The 18,789-nt window shown below is 37.3% G+C and overlaps 1 protein-coding gene across 1 annotated transcript in view; it reads left to right on the top strand.

The window, feature by feature from the left end:
- Positions 1-18,415, top strand: part of GNA14 (G protein subunit alpha 14) — an 84,673-nt gene extending 66,258 nt beyond the window's left edge. The window contains exons 3-7 of the mRNA XM_072859017.1: positions 11,030-11,184; positions 13,527-13,655; positions 15,588-15,717; positions 17,077-17,230; positions 18,225-18,415. Of these exons, the coding sequence (XP_072715118.1) occupies positions 11,030-11,184; positions 13,527-13,655; positions 15,588-15,717; positions 17,077-17,230; positions 18,225-18,415 (759 nt within the window). The remainder of the gene's footprint in view (positions 1-11,029; positions 11,185-13,526; positions 13,656-15,587; positions 15,718-17,076; positions 17,231-18,224) is intronic.
- Positions 18,416-18,789: the final 374 nt, after the last annotated feature.

The following is an 18,789-nucleotide window of genomic DNA, read 5'->3' as shown; positions in this document are numbered from 1 at the left end:
GCAGCTTGGCTCAGTGGGAAAGCACACACTTCCAAGGACATTGTCCTTAAAAACAGTCCTTAGTAGTGGGTGAACATCAAAAGACTGGGCGATCATTTTAGTTCAGATAGCAACGGCATCTAAATTAATTATGTCTACAAATATGGACTGGAAATCTGGTAAAGCAGATTGTTAGATATTGTTAGATATCTGGTACTTCCTATGTTTAAAATTTTTTAGACATTGAAGTCCTGCATTACTTCACAATGATGGTCGATTTATTATTTCAAAAAAGAAGATAGGAGAAATTTGGAAGAACCAGCCTAGTATGTAGTGTAGTGTAACTAAAATGTTAATCCTAAAGACTGAGGTGTTAAAGATCATCTCAAACTAAGATACATTTTGTGGAATCATCTAGCATACTTAGGTTATTGCCAGTTGAGGCCTAAATGTTCTTAAAGATGCACATTTACTTAAATAATTTTTTCATATTTCCCTGTACACTTGTTGTGGTTTAACCCCAGCTGGCAATTAAGCACCGCACAGCCGGTCGCTTACTCCCCCATGGTGGGATGGAGGAGAGAATCGGAAGAGTTACAGTGAGAAAACTCGTGGGTTGAGATAAAGACAGTTTAACAGGGAAAGCAAAAGCCGTTCATGCAGGCAAAGCAAAACAGGGAATTCATCCACTCCCCATGGGCAGGCAGGTGTTCAGCCATCTCCAGGAAAGCAGGGCTCCATCACGTGTAATGGTTACTTGGGAAGACCAACGCCATCACTCCTAATGTCCCCCCCTTCCTCCTTCTTCCCCAGCTTTATATACTGAGCATGATGTCGTGTGGTACTGAATATCCCTTTGGTCAGCTGGGGTCAGCTGTCCCAGCCGTGTCCCTGTGGCATGTGATGGCACCTATTTTCTTTATTCAGGTCAGGATTTGTTGCGTCAGAAGTAATGAAGTCAGAAGTAAAGTTCACCAGGGATGGGAAACTGTGTATAGAGACCAACTGACACAATCTCATTCCAGGAAAGCAATTTGTTTTCAAGAAGGGCTTAATTTATTAGCTGTCTTGGTACTTCAGATGCACAGAGACCAAGCTGCTGCTTTGTCTAGAGATATTTGAGAAGAGATAAGTAATAGTTCTTGTTTTTCATGTGTGTATCTTTTTATGAGACCGTCCTGGGAAAGAAAGACATGTTTTATTTTGAGATACTCCTCATAAAGTCTAAATCATCTGGATCTTGTCTCTGGATCTTCTGCCTGTGAGGCAGAACCTCTATACACTAATATAAGAAGTTGGAGCTAGAATGCAGGAACACTGAATTGCTCAATTCTTGCAATTTTGGCACACTGTAGATATCCAGAATTGTTGTTCATACTTATTCACTGCATAACTTCCTTTGCATGACACATCCTCTATTGCATTCTCTATAATACAAAAACAGAAAGTTTCCAATAGGTTAAGATATTTTATGGTAGAACTGCAGAAATAAATGAGAGGAAATTAATCTTGCAGTATCAATATTTACTCCCTCAGAACTTTGGCACCTTAACAGGTGGAAAGGTGCATGGTTTTGGGGAGGCCAAATCCAGTGAACTTCCACCAAACTGTAGAGGTTAGACATCCACATTCTTGTCTGCTTTTTCTTTCCTTTTTTTTTTTTTCTTTTGTGTGTGTGTGTATGCATGTCTTCAGTTGGTTGGAGAACCTCTTCATGACCCCAGTAGCTCTTACATATATAATAGTCACATCTTTAAAAACCTATTTATGTCACTTTTGTCCTACACCTGCCAGTTTCCACTGTGAAAATTCCAGTGTTTTAAATCTGTGCACCTCAGAAGGAAGAAACTTTACACAAGTTCAGTCCAAAAACTTGTTTTCTTGGACTAATAGTGAATTTGTGCTTTGCCAGAAGATCATTCTATTTCATCTTAATGCTTGCGTTTTGATTTGTTTTCTTTCCTGACTCTGAATTCACTAATTGAGACTCTTCCTCAGCCTAGGAAATCTCAAAGTAGTCTGTATCAACAGGAGTCCCACCTCTCTTACCACTTGAAAGGTTTGCTCTACATGCAGGGCTGTGCAGAACAGAGATGCAGGCTTTTGAATCTGTGAACCTCATTACTTCCAAGGAAGGAAACCAAGGCATGGATGAATTTCCTATTCTTAGCCAGCTGCATTTTTGTGTTTTGTTTTGATTTGAGACGAATGTTATCTAATCACAACTTTTTTGCCCTGAATTTCCTTCCTTCCTTTCAGGAATCTACACATATTGTACCTCCAGAGAACTTTATTCATGCTTTTCCTGAGTCACTGTAAATCTGAAAGGACTCCATTACAGTCACTGGTGGAATATGTGTACAAACCAACCTACTAGCAAAATCCCCCGGTAACTTTCTCCCTAATTTGAACACTTACAAAATGAATATCATTATTGGGAAGCATGTATTTTTTTCTTTGTGGAACTTTTTTTTTAATGTATTGTGACTACTTCATAGGGCTTTTCTATTGTTTTATGCGGCTGGAATAAGTTTAATAAGTATTATGTCTGGTTCCTTAAGCAGGAAGTATTCTGTGGTCACACTATGTGCATGGCTGCCTTCCTTCACCCCTTGTAACTTTTAAACCCATTGACATGTGTCAATCAAAGTTAGAGAGGAGAGAGATCTCAAGGGTAATTAGGTTCTGGCAGGTTTTGTGGTAAAGGTGGCTGGATAAAGGAGAAAAATGTTGCAAGTATATTGGTGTAGGAAAAGGAGGTGGCAAGAAAGTATTGGACAGAAGAGGATATACAAGGCATGCGTGCTTGTGCCTGACCACTGAAGAAGTACAAATGCTTCATTGCTGCAGAACCTAGAGACACATTTTCTTAGCTTTTGTGTGCTTAGAGCTATTCCTCTGATTTAACCTTGTATGAAACAATGATAGAAATTAATTCACATCTTCACACTAAACTTGGTTGCCTTTTCTCATAATATACTGTGACTAAATCAGAAACTATGTACAGGATTAGCTGGATTAAATTCTGTAGCCCAAATTAGTCTATGTTCCAGGGTTAGATAACCAAAATTATTTATTCAGGAAAAGAGACCATTTCTGTTATAGGTATATATTCTTGTATTATTTGAAGGGGATGAAAATTCAGTTTAATTCATTTTTTTAAGCACTGCTGGGAAACACAGATAGAAAAGTAATCTCATTAATTTATCATGCCAGTTGGTTTAACAGTGGTATGTTACTGCATTACTTACTATATATGGTTATTCTAGGCTGTTCTTTTTATTAGTATTTGAAACAGCACTGATTGAAATCTATGTAACTGCTGGAATTTAGCAGGTCCAGTGCAAGTGGAAGAAAAGTAAGAATGAGGAATATCAGAATGCGTTCACTTTTAAAAATTTCTTTCTTTTTCCAATTTTCTGAAAGCCATAGTTACACCAGAAAATCCTGAAGGAAAACAAGATCAAGTTATTTTTAAATAACTCTAGTAAAAACAGGATACAGATGTATGAAATGGATTCTTTTTATCGTCATCTGGTATCTGTGATTGAATTAAACTATAGATTTTGGCATTACAGACAAGCAGACAAATTTTCCTGAATAGAACCTGTTCCTCAAATAGCCGGCATCTCCTTGACATAATCTCTGCTCAAAATCACAGGAAAGGGAGTAATTGGAAAACAGAGAATGGACTATCTATGGGGGTCAGAGAAGTTTGTGAGGGTAAAGACTATGGAGCAAACATCTCAAATATTTATGTGCAGTATTAACAGATAATATTAGTGCATTACCCACATGTCAAAATACAATGGCATTGTATGGTATTGTATGTGACCCAAATATTTTTGCGGTGTGCCAAACAATGATCTCTGTTTACTGTACAGTGGAAAAATGAACCAAGAAATAAAGGATGTCACTTGATTATATCTGGGGATGTTATACCTATAGTTTTTGTTTCTCCCTTCCCCCTGTAAACTAGAAGTGTTAGAAAATGAGGTTTGGAAGCCACAAATTACATGTATGTATTCTTGTGTATTTATATTTGTACCTGTGTACTTATATGTATACATGTGTATGTATACGTGTACATGTTTTCCTTTAGTCCACATGTATGTAATACTGCAGAAACAACTCTTGTGTTTGAAGAAGTTGACCAACATTTACATAAAAATGGATGCATTTTCACACATAATTTAATGAAAGGCAAATATATAAAGATTAACTGCAAACTGTTTCATTTTGTGAAGAAGAAAAAAAATATCTTGTGATTCTCTTATGTTTTTTTTAAGGGTAATCCATTAAATTTTATATAAGACCTGACTGTCAGGTCTTGTTTTCAATCAGGTCTTTGCCAAAAATTTTGTGTTGCCCATTACGATCTGGGTGGTGGTTTGGCCTGGTATTTTTACAGTTGCACTGCTTAGTCTTGCTTTGCTTACTGCTAGCTGGTGTACTATTTACTGTTCCTGCTGTTATCATAGATGGGAGTGACTAATAATGATTGAAAACTTAGAGGAAAAAATTTACTACAGCCTACGGGTGGCAGACGGAACAGGGTCAGTCTGAAAGATACAATCAAACCTTATGGTAAGTGGTTGGTGCACAACCAGGATGGTATCAATTCATTATCTTCATTTGCAAAAATTTAATCTTCAACTTAATCTGCTGTTCCTATCCAGTTATCCAGACTACGACCAGGTACCTTTCCATAGCCATAGAACAATGCACTATTAAAGCTGAATAATGAGAGACTGCAAAATAAGCAATATTTATTTATCATTAGAATATAATGTCCTAACTCTAAATGCTTGAGTCATTTAGTTCCCCTGCTCTTTTCACCTTCCTTAATTTTCCTCTTCCAAAATGTTCTTTCACTTAGAAGTTGAAACCAACCCTCATATACTTAACTTTTGTCTCTTTCTCTGATAGTAATTAGGAGATACTGGCAACAGCAGCAGTGTATGCATTTTATGGACAGCCAGCTGTTATCTTCCTCTTCCTTAGTTTTAAGGGTGATTTGTTCATGTTCAGTTCCTCCTGTACCCAAAATATGTAAAACAAGCAATCATAGGTAATTGTGTAGCTAACTTGAGAAGTCTCTTAGTGTGTACTTTACCTCAGAGATGAAAAATACCATACCTCAACCAGGGGAGCTATATGCAGTACTTGTAATTCAGCAACACTTAGTAGCCTTGCTGGTACCGAGAGGAGATTGACTTAAGTGTTTGGGTCTGTGTTTGGGCTTGGATTTGGTTCCAATTCAAACAATTTTTAACAACAGCAATAACAAGCCAATAGAATTGAAATTCACATAACTTCTCAGTAAAACTTAAAATGTTATTTGTTAATCAGTAACTTCTACTAAAATTATATATGGGCTGGGAATAGCAGCTTCCTATCCCCTTTGTAGTGAATTATAAAATCTTGGGGGGGGGGGGGGGTGTTTTCCCCCTGTTTTATGCATTCTCTTTATTTCTTTAGAAACAAACACACCCTATTTATTATGTCAAATTAACTGATGGGACTGTTTCAAAAAATGAGATGAAAATGAACGCAAACATGGTTTTAGTAAAACACAATGCCTTCCAAAGTACATTACATTATACTCCCCAGAAGTTCAATTTATGGGCCTAACAATAGTATGAAGAAGAGGCAAGTATTTAATTCTACGTATTCTGTAGTGAGATAGAATGTGTATTTCAGTGCCACTGTAAAAGTAAAAATGTTTAGAGATGTAAAACTTATTCAGTGATACAAACTTCCTGTTCACAAAGTATGAAAAATTAAACTCCTGCTGTAGCTAAGTATCTCTTGATAAATAATGTCTTTCTGAAGCGGTATACACCCTTAACTGGCTGTTCTTGTAACCTCCCAAAACTGCATAACCCCTTTGCATCCCTTCCTGTGATCCTCTATTTGCTGTGAAGAACCGGCTGTAGCTTCCAAGTATGACTTTTATTGGAGCATTTTGTAGTTTGTTTGCCCAGCCAAATGAGGAAGGACCTGGGGTATGAAAGTGACATGCAAAGACCATAAAATATAAATGCTTAGAAAAATAGGAGCTTCATTAGTTCTCACAGCACTTCTAAAATGAATAATTCCTGTCTTTACCACCAGCCATTTAGGAAACACTTTCAGTAGTTATTGCTCCAAAACAGACTGCTCTTCTCAGAAAGCTCTTTAAAGGAGTAATAACCTAGGTTATGGGTGAAGAAATAAATAGGTGTATAAATTCAGGCCTTATACATACAAAGAGCTTCATAAGGTAACACATAGAGCCATTTTTGGGTTTTATTTAACATTTAGTTTCCTAAGAAACATGACGGAGCTGCAAGGTATCAAATCAAATACAATCTTTTTCCAAGTGTTGGAGATTCAGACCCTCCAAAAAGAAGGTTTACTGAAATAATCAGTTCTATGCATCACATGTAACAGCTGGAGATAAAATTTATTCATACAACTAAAAAAATGACCGTTGTTGCTTGTGGTGTTATCCATTTCTTGTCTGGCAAAGATTTGGCACTTAACTACAAGTTGTATTTAATATTATACTCATTCAGCTGGCATTTGTGCATGTTTCTTGGCATTTTCACAAAAGATGAGAAAGCTGCTTTTACCCAGTGGTATTACTGTGTGAAGTGAAAAAGGCATATTCAAGACCCCTCCTGATTATTTTATTTCTTTTTAGTATATCTTTTTGATGAAAACAGATTAACAATTGAACCTTGAAGTGTTGCTTGTTATACACCATCAGTTGCCCTTTAATTGCAGGATTAAGTTTGATTTCCAGTGGAGAAAAATGTAATAGATTTTTAAGAGACTAATAGATTTTTAGTATTCTAAGCATCTTAGACACAGGTTTTGAATGTATTTGCCAAACAATTTTGCAACTGTCTTTGTTGTACATGATCAAGTTTCTTTCTAGGATCTAGGTTTGGGTTTTCGTTTTGTTTTGTGGTGTGGGTTTTTTTAAATGGAACAAGCATATTCTCCTACTTCTGTTGTATTCAAAATTACTTATGCTTATTTTATCATCTGTATTCTTTTCTCTACCTTCACCATGTCATCAAGAAGCAGAGGTCTATTTTAAAAAAATCCGTCTGAAGTAAGGTAACTTCAGAATAGGGATTTTGAATATAAACATGTTACAGCAGTTTTGCTGTTCTTGCTTATACCATGTTTAGAGAGAGCATAATGTGCTATAGATATTATAATTAGGAGTACATTCTGGAACTCATTTGTTGCTTGTATTTCATTTTTAAAAAGTTTATGCCAATAACTGATGTTGTTAACATGTGCTTGTGCTGTTTTGCATTTCCCCTCTTTGTTCCTTGGTTCAGTCTGTAATGATTTTAGATTTGTTTTGTTTTGTTTTGTTTTCTTCTCATGTTAGTTAGCCCTTTCTGTTCTTTTTGTAAAGCACCTACTGCTCATGTATTACAATGCTGCCTATTTCCAAAATGTCTCTTGGGCGAACTTCTTAGTGGTAAGTGAGAATTCTATAAAATTCCACTGTTGCTTTGAGGGAAATCAAAACTAAATTTCTGGTGTTCTTCCGAATTGTAGAGGAAGGTTTTAAAATATGACCCTGTCCATCTGAAACACTGAGGTGCACTTCTTGCCAAAATCCCATTAAGTGTTTCATGATATTCAAACTACTTTTGTGGTATGCTGTTGGTAGTGCCAAAATATATTTGTTAAAATGTAAACTTACATTATTACTAAGTGTTGACAAGCTTTAATAAACCTTTTCTAGAATTCCTAGTGGTGGCATTCTACAGCAAAATAATAAAGGCCTTGTGAGCCTTCTGGGGCATCTTACATCATTCAGTTACCCTTTATAGTGTTTAACCAGAGGAAACAAAGGACATTTAAGCATTTTATCAGATGTCAAACTAGCTTAAAGAGCTATAGTGTGTTAGAAAATTTATTTAGCTTTCACAGTTTGTGACAGATTCAAAGGCCACTTATTTGCAATAATCAGCAAGAACCCTTCAGTGGGTTAGACAAAACAATTTAAAGAAAGTATTGATTAGCAGAACTGTTTCTTATTATGTACTGTAAGAGCTGTGTATAGAGTTTGGGAGCTTAGTTAATTTTGCCATGGCTTGCAAATTTTCAGTTCAGTTGCAATTAATATTTGCGTTGACCATTAATACAATCTGCAACTAAACTATAGCTAATATCTGCAACTAAACTGTAGCTAATATCAATGTTTGACAATCAGTATTACTTAAAACTAGGTGTAAACCAAACAAACCCTCTCCAATTATAATCCTATTTTACACTGATATGTTTTATTATCATGTCAACAAATTTTGTAGAAAATCATTTAAGTCAATCATTACAGTAGTCAGAGGCTGAAATAGCTGGCATTGCTCTAGTTGCTATTTATGAGGAATGTTTGCTGTTAGTAATAAATTGTCACACGCACTCATGCACACATGTGCACACACTCACACAAAACCTTGTGACACCTGCCTTTTAGTTAAAATGCTGATATTTCCCAGTGTAAAAAATACAGGACTCTCCTACTGCCCAGTTTGAAGAACTTTCTGCTGCTTCTAAAGACATCTTAGAGTGTGTTTCAAGTTTAATCCCCTTTTCTGTCAGTTCCTGGCTGGATTATTGTACACTGTCTCCTAAGATTACTCATTACACATTTATCCTGAAGATTGCATTTTAAGGAAACTGAAATTTTCTGTATCTTGCTTTCATGTCATATTATCCACCCATAGTTCATACCAAAGGTGTTTTTTATTAGTAATGTGCCTGCTTACTGAGGATGAGGAAGACATACCCAGGAAATGATACTAAAATCACTTGGTCCTTTAAGTAATTTTTCACTTCATCATAGGATTTTTTTTCTTTGAATTACGAGCATGAGACTAGCTGTCAGTATTGAACTCCATTTGTTACATACTATGAAATGAAAGATTAATCTGAATTGTTCTCCCAGAAAGGATTTTTTTTCTGATGTCACATGGCACTTGGCCAGATAAGGGGACTGAGGTTTGCAGATGTAGACACTTATGAAATATTTCTTTTCACAAGCACCTGACACCAAAACTGGTTTTACAGCTACAATTACGTGAAGCCCTCTTAGACACATGCAGTTTTAGCATGAAATGAAGCCCATAACTACGAAAGTCCTGTTTTCTGCCTGATCTTTATCTCATTTTGAATTACTAGATTAGCAGGTCTATCAGTATTGAGATTTTCCAGTTCAGACCCAAGAATTCACTGCCCTGGATCCAAACCAGATCTGTCTGCAGCGTTACTATTTGTGACTCTCCCAAGCTTAAATAAGAGGTCAGGAAGAAACCTTGTTTCATTTTTAAAAAGGATGTAAGTTAAAATCTAGATGGTATCTAGGAATGTACTGGAAACAGCGTGGGCAAACTGAATGTACAGTAACCAAACTATTATGTTCCAAACACTAAATAAGTTAATTTATTTCAATATTAAATGCATTTTAGAACAATACTTTTCCAGACTACTGAAGGTATTAGCAAACATCAGTACATACCCAGTTGAACAGAAGAGAACACTTCCAATGATAGAATGATTTGGGTTGAAAGGGACCTTTAAAGATCATCTAGTCCAACCCCCCTGCCACGGGAAGGGACATCTTTCACTAGACCAGGTTGCTCATAGCCCCATCCAACCTGATGTTCAACACTTCCAGGGATGGGTCACCCACAGCTTCTCTGGGCAACTGGTTCCAGTGTCTCACCACCCTCATCATAAAAATTTCTCCCTTATGTCCAACATAAACCTACCCTCTTTCAGTTTAAAACTGTTGCCCCTTGTCCTGTCACTACAGACCCTGGTAAAAAGTCTCTCTCTGTCTTTCTTAGAAACCCCCTTTATATGTTGAAAGTTCACAATGAGGTCTCCCCAGAGCCTTCTCTCCTCCATGCTGAACAACTCCAACTCCCTCAGCCTTTCTTCATACGAGAAGAAAGTGTTCCAGCTCTCTGACCATTTTTGTGGCCCTCCTCTGGACCTGCTCAAACAGGTCCATGTCTTTCCTGTGCTGGGGACCCCAGAACTGGACTCAGTGCTCCAGGTGGGGTCTCACCAGAGCAGAGTAGAGGGGCAGAATCACCTCCCTCGACCTGCTGGTCATGCTTCTTTTGATGCAGCCTAGGATATGGTTGGCTTTTGGGGCTGTGAGTGCACATTGCTGGCTCATGTCCAGTTTCTCATCCACCAGTACCCCCAAGTCCTTCTCCGTGGGGCTGCTCTCAATCCCTTCATCCCCCAGCCTGTATTGATACCAGGGGTTGCCCTGACCCAGGTGCAGGACCTTGCACTTGGCCTTGTTGAACCTCACAAGGTTTGCACAGACCCAGTCCTCAAGCCTGTTAAGGCCCCTCTGGATGGTATCCCTTCCCTAGAGCGAATCCACTGCACCCCTCGCTGCAGAATGATAGATTATTTTGTATCCCTTAAAAGCAAAAGTTACATTTATCTTTACAATACTTCTTACACATAACAGCAGAGAGCAAAGGAAAATTATTTCTTTCCATAGAATAGTACCTTCGCTGTATCTCACTGAGATAGGCATTAAACAGAAGATGGCTTGTAGGGAGTTGATGCCTGCTTGATGACTGTTTATGCTAGGTCAGCCTCTGGTTTGTTCTGAAACAAACCAAACCAACAAACAAACCAAAAGTATCTGTACTAAAGAAAGTATCTAGAATTTTAGAATCATTACCACTATTATAAATCGGTATTAGAATTTAGTGAGTTTAAAAATAGTAGGTTTAGAGCTCCTTCTGACCTTTGTCAAGGTCCCTTTTTAAAAAGAAATGTCACACCTGGATGACAGTAAGCAAGATTAACTTGTTTAAAACATTCAGTAGCAGTCATTTGACTTGAAAAATGAAATGCATTCAAGGATTAAAACTGCTTATTTTCTCCTAGGTTCCTTTCTGATGCTTAGCCTCATTGATGGGAAGAGTATAATAAAGAAAGGGGAGAGTGTGTACTGCATGCCAAGGGCAGTCCTTTCTCACAATAGTGTAATCATTTAATTAATTAGGAGAGTGCTCAGATGATCAAAGAAGTGGAAGTCGATAAAGTGACAGTGCTGGAAAGAAAACAAGTTGAAGCAATCAAGAAGCTCTGGGAAGACCCAGGAATTCAAGAATGCTATGACAGACGGAGGGAGTACCAGCTCTCAGACTCTGCTAAGTAGTAAGTACACTGTGTAATTACAAGGACAAGCCAGACTTAATGAAGTTAATCATAGAATCATTTAGGTTGGAAAAGACCTTTAAGATCATCAAGTCCAACCATTAAACTAGCAATGCCAAGTCCACCACTAAACCATGTCCCTACGCACCACATCGAAACATCTTTTAAATACCTCCAGGGATGGTGACTCAACCACTTCCCCAGGCAGCCTGTTCCAATGCTTGATAACCCTTTCAGTGAAGACATTTTTCCTAATATCCAATCTAAGCCTCCCCTGGCACAAGTTGAGGCCATTTCCTCTCGTCCTCTCATTTGTTGGGAGAAGAGACCGACCCCCACCTCGCTACAGCCTCCTTTCAGGTAGTTGTAGAGAGCGATACGGTCTCCCCTCAGCCTCCTTTTCTCCAGGCTGAACAACCCCAGTTCCCTCAGCCGCTCCTCATCAGACTTGTGCTCCAGACCCTTCACCAGCTTCGTTGCCCTTCTCTGGACACGCTCCAGCACCTCAATGTCTCTCTTGTAGTGGGGGGCCCAAAACTGAACACAGTATCCGAGGTGCGGCCTCACCAGTGCCAAGTACAGGGGGACGACCACTTCCCTAGTCCTGCTGGCCTCACTATTTGTGATACAAGCCAGGATGCTATTGGCCTTCTTGGCCACCTGGGCACGCTGCTGGCTCATAATGAAAAGAGAGGTTCACTCTGATTTTATTAGTTATACCTGTGTCTCTGTTGGCCTGTGGTACACATCAGATTTTAAGCTGGGGTGATGAAACAAACTAATTTTAGGCTTTCTGGACATACTGAAATCATCATCCCTCCCAGTTCTGAGGTCAACACAGCTGGTACATAACTGAGTTTCTCTTGGGGGAAATCATGAAAAACAGCTGTACAAAATATATTGACAACAAGCGGGCAGGTCAGACGGTTCAGTTACATGAAAAGTTTAGGATATAAATAAGAATGAAGATAAGTCTGTCCCCCAGTTTTCAAATAATTTAATTGTGAAAAAATGATTGTTTCATGAGAACAGAAAATTTACATTTCTGTTTCTGCCAAGGTTGAGAAGTTAACAGGGTTAAATTTCAGCAAGGAACATTTAGATCAGGCATTTATGGTAAACTTGAACTTAGAATGGTTACACATAGGCAATCTGATCCTGTGTGTTAAGCATTACCATTCTTGACAGATGTTTGTCTGCCTTGTGTTTAAATAATCCTACATTGGAGAACGAGGATGCCACTTAATGGTCTACTGTATCTTCATTTTCTACAAAATCAGCCACAACTGAAAAACAATTTTATTTTTATTAAATCTCCCTTTTACTGTTAATTACAATTGGCTGCATTGCAAGAGAGAAGGAATTTCTTATTCTTAAGGGAAATCTTTTCTGAAGAAGTGATAACATTAAGTGTATTTTTTATTTTGGGCCCCAAATGTGAGGGACGTTGGAGCAGCAAGGGGAGAATACATCGACTCCCTGTCTCTTCTACCAAAGGAAAAGGGGGGAATTAGTCATTAAATAAAGGGAGGTTTGTGCTACAACCATGTTGCATGATTTGGAATATACCTTATACTTTTTGTAGGCCATTTTAGGATTTTGGATGATCTAATGTTGCCTTCTAGTGGTGGGAAGATAGATTGCAGAGAGGAATACCAGGCATTTGTGTCTTGCTCACACACTGCTCATTTATTGAGGCACAAGAATGTCATCCTAGAATTTTATCCCATCCATGAAAAGCACAAGAGCCCTGTGAAACTAAGGAGGGTAAAGTTAAGAATGACTGCATGGGCAGACGAGAAACTAAATGCACCATCTTTTATATTAAAAATAAATAACTTTGAAGCATTCATGTTTGCAGTGCTTTCCATTAATTACTTTTCTGAATTCTGTCCAGCAACCTTCCATATTTGTGCGCAATATTAGCATCACGGATGAAGTGACAGGGCATAGAGTACTGTTGGTAAACATGGCTAGGACTGATACTTGTATTTGTGTTCAAATCTTAATTCTGATGTTCATTCTGGGGTAATAGCAAAGATTACTCAAATAAAATTCATCATTTTGGGTGTGGGCTGATTGTTTGTAGAACATTCAGGCATCATCTCTTTTGATGAGTATTATTCTGTCTGAAATGCACATGCAGGTCTTGGTTAAAGTAAAAGGTTTTACTGGTTTATGCCAGCAACAATTGCTCTAAGGCCATGCACAACTGAATTTCTGTTTAGCTGCTTTTGTGGGAACACTTCTGTGATTGCTGGTTAGTACTTTGGATTTGAATCTGTGTGATTAATTTATGACAGTGCATTAATCTTATTTCTGTTGTATATTTAACTTTTCAGTTATCTTACTGACCTTGATCGTATTGCTATGCCCTCATTTGTGCCAACTCAGCAAGATATTCTTAGAGTCCGAGTGCCAACCACAGGAATTATTGAGTATCCTTTTGATTTAGAAAATATTATATTTAGGTAAGACTGCCTGTCAAATAATTCAGTATACAATTATGGAAGTAGTTGCTGCAACTTTACTTCTAAGGTCCTTTAAGCTTTTGCATTCAATGAGTGTTGTATGTGATTCCAGCCCTTTTAGCCTCGAAAGTTAATACAGGAACTTGAGTGGTGTTTCAAAACATGCCTTTTGAAATTTACATTACATGAAAAAAGCTTTTCAATTCAAGCAGCCCAAATGCTGTGTATTCTGAACTATTAGTTTAATTAAAAGTCTTGGATGGGGGGTGCAGAGGCAAGGTATTTGTAGTAACATGAGTGCTCATGTCAGAATGTAGTTTAATTCCATTCAGAGCCAACAGTTTTTGCCTCCTGACTGTAACTGTTGGGAAAGGTAGGCTCTAACAGATATGTTAAAGCCCTCAAGTGAGTTTACATCTTTCAGTTAGATGAAGTTAGGGAAGGGAGTTGGAGACACTGAGGGAAGGAGGAGGGGGAAAAAAAAAGTGGAGGGTCATGGCAGCAGATACTTCTATTCTTCCTGCCATATAATATAAAAGAAAAAAAGTTTGGTGGAACTGAGAGAAACAAACATACTCATAAAGTTGAAAGAAATACTGAGAAGCACCTTGAAATTGTCTTGTCTGCTACTAGACAACCTATCGCAACAGGTGGGGTTACTGATTTTCTAAGGGAAAGCATATTTTTTTGTTTCAAAATTGCAAAATTCACACTAGCATGATTATAGATGTTCTTCCACCAAACCACCCATTTCATCGTGAACAAACACCTGCGTGCAGTTACAACACAGAGCCAGAATCCACTCTGATAAAACGTGGTCAAACCAGCCTGACTGTGATTTTGTTGTTTGTTTGTTTGTTTTTTCCTGAAAAATGGAATGTTCTAGGGAACATTTTCACCTGGGTAAAATGTGAGGGACTTAATTAACTGTCTGTAAAATCATAGGAATTTGATGTGGAACTAAGATATTTGTGAACATTTTGATTGTTTTGAGGAGTGAGATATGACTACACAGGGGTTCTTGGAGGGAGGAGGTAAGGGAGATTTTGGAGTGTGTGGGGAAACAAAATTGGGTGTGTTCACATCTGCCTTTGCTAAAACTTCTACCAACACAGAAAAAAACCCAGAACTGTATTTTGTATTGTGCCTCAAGTGGCTTATACACTTGTACTGGGACTGGCTAGGATAAAGTTAATTTTCTTCATAGCAGCTGATATGGTGCTGTGTTTTAGATTTGTAACCAAAATGGTACCGATAACATACCAGTGTTTTAGCTTTTGCTGAACAGTGTTTGCACAGCGCCAAGGCCGTCTCTGTTTCTCTGCCCCTCCAGTGAATAGGTTGTGGGGTGCACAAGAGGTTGGGAGGGGACACAGCCAGGCAGATGATCTGAACTAACCAAAGACATTTCACACCAGATAACGTCACGCTTAGTGATAAAAGTGAAAAGAGGGGGCTTTAGGAAGGCTGGCCATCTTTTTCTTGGGAACTGGCTGGGCATTGGTCTACCCAAGGGAGGTGGTGATTGCCTTTGCATCACTTGTTTTGTTTTCTTTATCTCTTCTTCCACTTATCCTTCACTTACTAAACAATTTTTTTTTTTTTTTTAATCTCAACCCCCAACTTTTCTTGCTTTTACTTTTTCTTTCCTCTCCCTGTCCACCCCCGGTGTGGGAGGGTGTAGTGAGCAAGTGGCTGCATTGTGCTTAGCTGCTTACTGGCATTAACCCATAACAACAGTAAAGAACAGTGACAGCTGTAGCACTACAGCAAGTGAATCAAGGTTAAATATTAAACAGAACATACAATGTTAAGATATACTTTTCACAGTTCAAGCTTATCTCAGGTAGGTGATTTATTATAAGGCCTTTGGATATACTTAAAGTATCTTATGAAAATGACTAATATGTTGACTGTATTTCTGTTTAACAGGATGGTGGATGTAGGTGGCCAAAGATCAGAAAGAAGGAAGTGGATCCATTGTTTTGAAAGTGTTACTTCTATCATTTTCTTAGTTGCATTAAGTGAATATGATCAAGTCTTGGCAGAATGTGACAATGAGGTAAGGAGTGGGGGTACCTAAATAAGGTATAGAAAAAGATGTGTGCTTTTTAAGAAAGACAGCATTCACATGTCTTCATAAAAGCATTTGCAAATACTAGAATTACATTAAGAAGCTGATCAAGCAGTCCTGAAGTTGTATTAAATTAGCAGCCTGCCTGTAAAAGTGAACTCTACCTTAAAAGACAAAACATGATTTAAATATGTTTTAAATTACTTAAGCCTTATCAAATGTTTGAGAATTTGGCTATCAGCACTATCTCTAAGCAAGTAAAACTACCTCAGTCATCTATAATTACGGGGGGTTTTGTTTTGTTTTTTAAGTCTCTGATGTTTCAGAATTAACCTGTGCATTATTTAAGGAAAATTAAAATAAAATAACTTAAAATTTACCTCCTTCCCAAGGTTAGAAAACATGAGTTCTCCCATCTGTTCTAGAGTGCCATCATCATCAGTAGCCAGATGTTGTAGAGAAGGATGCAAAAAAGAAAACAGGAGGCAATTAGAGAAAAGCATATTAGTGGAACTGCATTCCTTTTGGTAGTGGTCGTTTTACACCCTGCAGTATGAGGATTCCTTCAAATGTACTTCAAAAACGCCTAATACCATTTGAACTCTGAAGCCCCAAAGCCCTTACAGATCACTTTCTCAAGATCTGTTTGAACTGTGAAAAGCATACCCTACGTCACTTGCTCAAAGTGTCACAACATCCATTGTAGTTGAGATAAAGCTTTCAACGTTTCCTGTCATCTTCTGATGAATAACTGCGGTAACTGTAATTTTCTTTTTCCTTTCACCATCTTGAACATTTTGTTATGCTCACTTTGGACATTAGGAAATAAAAAATGAACCAACTGCTATCACAAGTTTGTCCCCAGGAACTCCAAACAGCAATCTCTGAATGTGCTGTTCCTTAGATCTCTCTTGAAATGGGCAGACTTTATTACTAGTATAGATGAGTACATATACTCTTGTCCTTTAGCTATGTTACAGTATGTTAATATCAGATATTTGACCTGGTAAACCCTGCTTCAGCTCTCACCGTGAGGTCAGAAGAAGCTTTCATAGAGCAGCAGTCCATGGCTGCTCACTAACTATACAAGAATTCAAATAACTTCTATTAAGGCTTACCTTGATTTCACATGCCATCATGCCATTCATAGCAGTGATCCAAAACCCAGTGAGTAAAAGGATATAGAACATGCAGAGTAATGATCAACCAATACATTGCAATTGCGCATAATAAAAGTAATATTTTTTAAAAAGCTTTCAAAAAAAACCTTTATGATTTCCGGCTGATGTGATTTGTATATGCTACTGTCTAGAGAGTGTAACTTCATATTAATTTTTGTTGTTGTAGAATCGAATGGAAGAAAGCAAGGCCTTATTTAAAACTATCATTACATATCCTTGGTTTCTGAACTCTTCAGTCATTTTGTTTTTAAATAAAAAAGATCTTCTAGAAGAGAAAATAATGTATTCCCATCTAATTAGTTACTTTCCAGAATACACAGGTAAGCATTTATCCCAGACTATCTTCACAAAGCTAAAAGTCATATTTAAACCAGTTAGTTTTTCCTCATTAAATTGAACAGGGAATTATGCAATATATTTGATATCTGTGCTTTTCTACTCTATCCTTTAAAATAAAAACTTAAGTTACGCAGTTTTACTGGAACTTTTTTTTTACTGGAGCATTGTGGACAGAGTCTTAAGAGATTTCTTACAGCCATTCTGTTACCATTAGAGTGGCATGATCACTATTTATTTATGGGAAGACGCACCTTTTTCATCTTTGATCTCAAGAGACAAGATACAGGGGGAACTTGGGGAATACGACTGTTAATCCCACTCTTTATATAGTAAAAATCCATAGTATAGTTTTGCATTCATTATGATAACTTGTTATCTATATAAAAGTCCAAAGTTAAAAAGCAGCTTAAATAACTTTCCTTAACAAATGTTACTGATACTTAAAGTTGCCAAAAGAATGATGCAAATAATCACAGATGTATTCCATTACTTTGTACAGTATTATATTCTGCAAGACCTGTATCACGTTGAATCCTACAATTAATAATGAAAAGAATTATAATAATTTAATAGCTACAGAGAAAACACACGTCCCTCTCTTGGCCAAAGAGAATCCTGTTTACTCTGTGTGTTTTAGAAGATTTAATTTCTCTCATGGTCTTTGACATACTACAATAATGTAGCAAACTATAAATATATGCTGGGTAATTTCAGTTGTGTAGGTTTTTATAAAAAATTACTTTGACCTGCAAGGTTTACTGTTGCAAAAAGCATACTCTACACAGTTTAGAAAGCAGTGTTGTAACAGCTTTTGCTCCACTAACATATGAATGAGAAAATGCCAACAAGGGAGTATACCTTTATGGAGATTTCACATTTAAATATGAAATTAGCCTGTTAAGATACTGTCCATATGTTTCTTCCCTGACCCATAGCTTTTAACTGTTCAAAACCACTGATTGTGCTTTTGACTAGGACCTAAACAAGATGTCAAAGCTGCCAGAGACTTCATTTTGAAGCTGTATCAGGATCAGAATCCAGACAAGGAGAAAGTAATCTATTCCCACTTCACTTGTGCCACAGACACCGAAAATATTCGTTTTGTCTTCGCTGCTGTCAAGGACACAATCCTGCAATTAAACCTGAGGGAGTTCAACCTGGTTTAAAGAAAAAACATGGTTGCAGCCACAAAGTGTGGTTTACTCATAGCACAGGCTGTGTTAATTAAAAAAAAAAGGTGTCTTTTTAAATACCATTTACAGAAATGGGAGGAGGATTTATATTTACTGAAGAGGTATGGATTAAGAGAACTGTAAAGAAGGAGTTTCAAAGTCTACTTTTTAAGCTATACATTTAAAATATTGTGTTCATATTTCCCATATTAGTTTTGTCTGTGAGTTATTTTTTGACAGCTGTGGGAATTAAGTGTATTTAGAAGAATGTGCATAACTACATTGCTGTATTTTCTTAAGATTTTTCTTTTTTTTCTTTCTTTTTTTTTAATTTAGCGTTTACAATCATAGCTTATAAAATTTCAAAC

Source organism: Ciconia boyciana, chromosome 4 (genome assembly GCF_034638445.1).
Source record: "Ciconia boyciana chromosome 4, ASM3463844v1, whole genome shotgun sequence".
Taxonomy (NCBI): Eukaryota; Metazoa; Chordata; class Aves; order Ciconiiformes; family Ciconiidae; genus Ciconia; species Ciconia boyciana.
Note: the sequence above shows the minus strand (reverse complement) of the source record. Positions and strands in the feature narration are given on the sequence as shown.